General features: G+C 32.4%; 1 protein-coding gene across 3 annotated transcripts; it reads right to left on the reverse strand.

The window, feature by feature from the left end:
• Positions 1–367: 367 nt before the first annotated feature.
• On the reverse strand, positions 368–5,308 carry LOC106780515 (protein FAR1-RELATED SEQUENCE 5). 3 transcript variants are annotated; one of them, XM_014668815.2, is made up of 3 exons: positions 5,189–5,308; positions 2,840–5,070; positions 368–765 (listed from the first exon to the last, which is right to left on the reverse strand). In XM_014668815.2, the coding sequence occupies exons 2-3, from the start codon at positions 5,033–5,035 to the stop codon at positions 592–594; spliced, it is 2,370 nt and encodes a 789-aa protein (XP_014524301.1). In that variant the 5' UTR covers positions 5,036–5,070; positions 5,189–5,308; the 3' UTR covers positions 368–591. The 3 variants fall into 3 exon arrangements, 2 of the variants coding, with proteins under 2 accessions (XP_014524301.1, XP_014524299.1); XR_002666570.1 differs by having other exon boundaries at positions 628–765; positions 2,840–3,039; positions 3,146–5,308; XM_014668813.2 differs by having other exon boundaries at positions 2,840–5,308.
• Positions 5,309–6,582: the final 1,274 nt, after the last annotated feature.

The following is a 6,582-nucleotide window of genomic DNA, read 5'->3' on the forward strand; positions in this document are numbered from 1 at the left end:
TAGTATAATAAAATATAAATTAATTTTAATTAAATTAAACGTAATAAAATATAAATTAAATTTTAATTTTAATTTTTTTTATAGATAATAAATATCTATGAATACAATTCACACACCAAAATTATTTACAAAAAGATACATATTATATTCTATGTTATATGTTATTAGTAAATAATAAATACTCATAAATATTAACTATCTTAGATTTTATCTACCACACATTTTTGTCGTTTCTACATATAAACAAAAAGACATTTTTTAATTAATAATAAGGTTTTAAGAAGGATATTAACAAATTATTTCTCTAAGAATATTTATGAAAAATTGTATATATTTAGAATAGGAAAATGTTTTATTCATGTGAATCTTACCTACAAGGAAACCTGTATAAATATTATCATGAATGTCTATGATTAACTCATAGATTTTAGTTATCCCGATAAATCATGATTAACAAGATCCATGATTCTTTTGTGAATCTTGAAATTTATGATTTTCAGCGATCATGATTATTGGTATATAAAATTAACCTTTATCAAATACCTCCTTTGGTTAAAGTTACAGCTCATGGTCAACGCTAATTCTCCAGTCTTAGATGCCATCTTTCATGCTTATTTTGATATTTTCCACCTTAACAGATAACTCTAACTTGTGATCCTCAACAGCTTTCAAAACTGAAAGCAGGTTGGACCGATAAATTTCGCACTTCCGATTTGCACACTCAAGTTCATTCAGAAGCTTTCTAATATTTGTATCCAAATCATCCTGCAGGACATTAAGCAATGGAATTATAATAAACAAAATATGCTTGGGCGTGAATGAATATTTAAAACAATGACACTAAAATATCCCACCTCTCCCAACCCCAAGAAACAATATAACATCTGAAGGAAATAAGAGAAAGTACATCCAGGGGAAGAATAATAAATTCTAGATAGAAAAATGATAAGATCCGCAAAGTAAAACAGTAACGAAGTGTTTTAGTCTCTTTCAACAACATAAAAATTTCAACCTTTCTCAATCAAATGCATGCATGCGAGAACAAAATAGGTTTATGGACTTGAAATCACACTTTTGACAAAGTTAACAAGGACAAAATAAGCACATGCTTCTCTACCAAAAATAGCAGAAGTTAGACTGGTAAGTTTACAAAATGTTAAGCTAAAGTGGATATCAGACAATATCCACCCAATAGCTGTGTAATTATGTGATCTAAGTAAATGCATCCAGCAATAACCATATGAAGGTTATTAAACAAGTCTAGGTTATTTAAGAAAAAGTAATGCACATCAGACAATTGACGGAGCAGTTATATGGCTGATAAAATACCAATCCCAGAGGAACAAGGAAAACTGATGAATAGATTATTCATGTGCACTGAGTTTTGCAAGAATACACCAAACCGTAAAGAGCTTGGATAGATAAGAGACCAAACAAGAAAAAGTAATGTTCTTAAGATATTACCTTTCTTCTCTAAATATATTAAACTACCAATTTACTTCTTAAAAAATGTGTTAAAAGAATTTAGTCATAATTAATGTAGGCCCAATCTCGAAGGACTAAATTTTCTTCATAGTAGTCAATTGAAGTAAATATTCTGCGGAAAGTAAGATTGTAGCAAATAATTTGTTCAGACATAAAATTGGTAGCTTAGGGCAGAAATCTACCAAAGTATTTAACTTCTCTATAACTATATCATATCGATAACTAAGATGCTTCACCATTTAGAAAATAAATTAAACAGAACCAGTGTTAAAATAAGTGTTTCAATGGTTTTATTCAAGTTGAAGTTTTATAAAGCTTATTTAAGATATATCTCTACTAATTGTAGGACCGAACCACCATCCTTAAAGATGCAATTAAGGCAACCTCCAAAGTGGTGTTGGAAATAAGAGTAATTAATGTTTATTATCTTTCCAAGTAATTTAGTTAGTGTTTAGCTTAGTCCAATGTACCTTAGGAAGTTATGATATTTTAATTTTTAGTAGTGATGTTATTTATTATCTTTGTAACCATTCTTGTAATAAATAAATCAATTTAAATTGAGTGGAAAAAACACTCAAGCACATTTAGAAAATCTCTTTGCTCTTCTTGTCACATGGCATCAGAGCTAACGATCTAAGAAGGCTCTACTTTTGCCATAAAGTCCTTAGCAAGCTTGACCGGACTCTTGTAGCTATTAGACTGTTCTGGTGACTGACAGATTTCCTGGCAGCTATCAGTTCCAATTACTGTTCCAGTGAATTTCAATGTTCAGAAATTCCCCTTCTCATTTTCCCACAATTGGACTAGTTAATGACGCAATCAAGGCAACATTGATAATCCACAATTACTGATATTAGAGATAAAAAAAGAGAGTATAAAATATCAGTATTTATAGTCCACAATTACAAGTAGTTAGTTTAGTTGATAATCCACTAATTAACTAATTAACATATAACCACTAACCAAATTTCTACTATACTTCTCTTTAATTTGTATCAGCAATAGATTGTACCATTATCAATTCTCCAATCAACTTGAATCAGTCAGCCTTACGAGGATTTATTAAAATATCCACCACCTATTCATCACGGTACGATATTTCAACACTAGCTTACCTTTATTGACTTGGTCTATGGGGAAGTGGCAGGGATCAAACTCCTAACCACTTGGTCATGGAAGCTTTGGAACCATTTCAACATACAAGATTGGTTAGATTAAGATTTATATCATAATACCTTACTATTAGGTGAAGGTTCGAGAATGGTTTCATATAAGGGTGGATAAAATAGTAAAACACACTCAATGCATCCACCATTAAAGAGGTTATATAATATTTATCGAAAGGAAATCTGACCTTAGATGTATGTTGGCTGAAGCATTCTTCTTGGCATGCACTTGTGTAATTAGCATGACTTTCATCATTTACCACATGACTCCTTAATTTTCCATTGCTGATAGGAATTCTTCCCTCATTTTGCATTGCCTGAGAAACTCTTCTTGCAGCTTCTTGTAAAGCATCCATGGCAACATCGTAAGTTTCAGTAGACTGTGCACCTTCATCAACAAATTTAAAGGCCTCATGTCGAAGGGTGTTATATCTAACTGTATGAGATTCCAAATAGTAAGTATATACATCACAAGAATGGTCTTCTAATATTACATTGCTCTTTGCATTTCTTGTCCAACGTTTCAATATATAGTGAGATGGGAGAGTAAGCACATTGGTAACTCTAAAGACTGCCAGAACATGTCTGCAAAGAAGGCCTGAAAACTCAAACATTTGGCAACTACAAGTTGCTTTCATCTCCAAAACATTAAATTTAACATAGTACCCTTTATGTTCCTCTCCAAATTTAGCTACATTATATGTAATGACCTCCCCATCATCATCAGCTTTGGATGCCATGAATGTTAGTGTACCAACTAACTCCTCCTGGAACCTCATGAAAATTTTTCTCGTGTAAAGCTCAGATGCTTGCTTCTCCATTGGAGATGGGGTCCTCAATACTGGCAAAGTATTCATTGTGTCATAATCAGCTCTCACTTCCTTCTCATTGCGACTTTCAAGTGCTTTCTCATAAAGCTTAAAGAACTGATTTAAATTGGTTGAAGCATTTATATACCCATCAAAGTAAGAGTTCATGCTATCACTTCGCTGAGTGATGGACATTTCTGCAAAGAATGTGTCTCGCAAATATACAGGTACCCAATGCCTGCAAGAAGAATATATTGCTTGAAGCCATTCATGATCCCTGAGATCATATTTATCTACCAGTGTTGACCAGCAAGACTCAAATTCCTCAATTGACTCAGTCAAGTTAACACATTTGTGAAATTCAGCTTCAAAATTTGGATATTTGAGGAAAATATGGGATAACTTCTCCTGGCATTTTTTAAAGATATGCCACTTGCAGAAGCGGTGTCGGGTCTCGGGGAAGACTTCTATTATGGCTGAACGAATTACAGAATCATGATCAGTTGTTATGGACACTGGTGGACGTCCAGACATGGCCATAAGCCATGTCTTGAAAAGCCAAACAAATGATGCTTCAGATTCATTAATTAGGAAGGCACAACCAAAAAGAACAGGCTGTCCATGATGATTTACACCAGTAAAGGGAGCAAATGGTAAACGATACCTATTAGATCGGTATGTAGTGTCAAAAGTTACAGTGTCACCAAAAAATGTATAATTCATCCTTGCCTTGGGATCAGCCCAGAAAACATTGTTTATGGACTGATCCTCATCCCCTTGCACAGCATAGAAAAAATTTGGGTTTTCGGCGTGCATTTGTCTCAAATAATCGAGAACAAGTTGAATGTCCCCTTCTAAACTTCTCTGCCTATTATTTCTCATGTAGTTCCTACAGTCGACCTCTGTGAAGCCGACTTTGCTAATCCCACCATACTCTTTAATCAGTGCTGACATAATTCTACGAGGACCCATCCCAGCAGCCTGCAAGGTATCAATGAGGGTCTTGGCAGCTCCCGATATTTGCCTGTGAGAGCGAAGGCAATGCACCTGGTCCGGGGGAACCAGTTCGTGATTATGTTCTCTAACAAAGCCAGACACCACCCACTTCCCAGAGTCTTGCATTTTCACAGACAAAGACGCCTTACATCCGACTCTGGTAATTGTTCGGGGACGCTTGATCTCTCTATCCTTCGTGCGCTTCTCATTCAAGTTGCGAAAACCCTCCTTTGCGCAAACAAATTGCCTCTGTATGATAGCTCCATCGCGCCTCGAACGACGGGATGAGCTGACACGTGTACTAAACCCAACACGACGGGCGTAGGAATTGTAGAAGGCCTTGGCAGCCTCTTCAGACTCGAATTCCATGCCCTCGCAGGGTTCCAGATCTGAGAGGTCCCCCTCCGGAAGATATATTCCAGCGGTTACACCACCATCACCAACACCACCACCTCCACTGCTATCGCCCAATTCATCTTCATCCATTGGGTGTTCGATGTCCCCTCCATCATCGTCATATTCTCCCTCGCCTCCTCCGCCCAACCCAATATCAAATTCTAACACCTCGTTATCCATCATCAATTCAATTTCCCAAACACTACTACTTACTACTTCTGCGATCAGGAATCACTCTATTACATGGATTTCATTATATGCAGCGAAATCAGAGCGACTACAAATTTAGCATACCATCGAAACCAAACATATATACATATAAAGAAAACAACTCACCGTCGACTCTAATGACAGACACCGAGAAGAGCTCCACCAGTGGAGTGGAGAATATGCTAACCACGAATTATACACTACGATTGCAAAATCAGGAAATGCTTTCTTTTCAACACAAACTTACTCCACAATGATCATATTTATCAGAAAGTTCTAATTGTATATATAAAACAATTTATTGGAATCACCTGTAAATATTATTTTGTATTATTTTCTTAAATTTGTTTTTAACTATAAAACTTTTAGCATTTTTTTTAGTGTTTTTTAATTTTTATCACTATTTATACTTAATATAATAAAAAAATATATAAATTATTAATCAAAATAATGTATTATAAAATTAATTAATATATTTGATATTTTTATGAAAAAGATAAAATCATAATTTATGAGAAAATAAATTATTTTGCAGTCATTTAAACATAATATCAAAATAAACTATAAGCGTATGAGTAAATTGTTTTTAACAAACATATAATTTTAAAAGTATAATATTAGTCAAAACATAAAATGCATATGTATAATTATCTTATTTATATTAAATAGAATAAAATATATTAATTAAATTATATACCTTAAAATTCTAATTATCTTAACTTGAAATATTCTATATTACCTTAAATATATTAATTAATATTTCCATTTTTATATTAAAATGACCATAATTAACGATAAATATAAAACAAAAAAACAGAATGGATGAAAAATCTGAGATATTTAAAACTGACAAATATTTTTACAATAATTTAAAATAGACACAGTCATATTTGTAGAGATTAAAAAATGTTTAAAAAAAATATATATCAAAATTAGAAAGCATTCATTGCATTTTAATTATTTTGTACTTTACTTTATTGTTTAACCGTTTAGTTTAGTTGTTCTAAGTGGGTAAAATTAAGGATATGTAAATTGAAATGTTTCTTTTTACTCGCACTTGGATATATGAAAATATATATTTATTTTTAGTTGAAGTATTTTAAGAATTCGATAGAGTGCAACATATGCGATTATTTATGTTTATATGATTATTTATGTTTAATACTTAATTCGTAATGCTTTAAATTAGTAAACATATTAAAAGTACATGTTTTCATAGTAAATGGATCTTGACGTAATAACAAATTGTGTAGGAAAAGCAGATTGATAGATATCTAAAGGTTGGGGATGTAGTAATGATTTCACAACCCAAAGTATTTTTTTATAATTGTTAGATTAAGTTAGCATTACTATGTTGATGACTAATAACTTTTTATATATCTTTGCAATTAGTGATAAAGTATTGAAATGAGTTTAAGGAATTGCCTTTTAGTTAGAATTTGTTATTCAATATCCAAAAATCACATACATAATAATAAATAATATGACGGAAGAGATACGCATTTTTAGGTTTTTAAAAG

This window comes from Vigna radiata, unplaced genomic scaffold (genome assembly GCF_000741045.1).
Source record: "Vigna radiata var. radiata cultivar VC1973A unplaced genomic scaffold, Vradiata_ver6 scaffold_394, whole genome shotgun sequence".
NCBI classification, from domain to species: Eukaryota; Viridiplantae; Streptophyta; class Magnoliopsida; order Fabales; family Fabaceae; genus Vigna; species Vigna radiata.

Coding starts and splice junctions, on each gene's coding strand:
- LOC106780515 (XM_014668815.2), bottom strand. CDS start 5,035: ATGATGGATAACGAGGTGTTAGAATTTGATATTGGGTTGGGCGGAGGA. Junction 766..2,839: donor TCAGCCAACATACATCTAAG/GTCAGATTTCCT, acceptor AATGTCCTGCAG/GATGATTTGGATACAAATAT.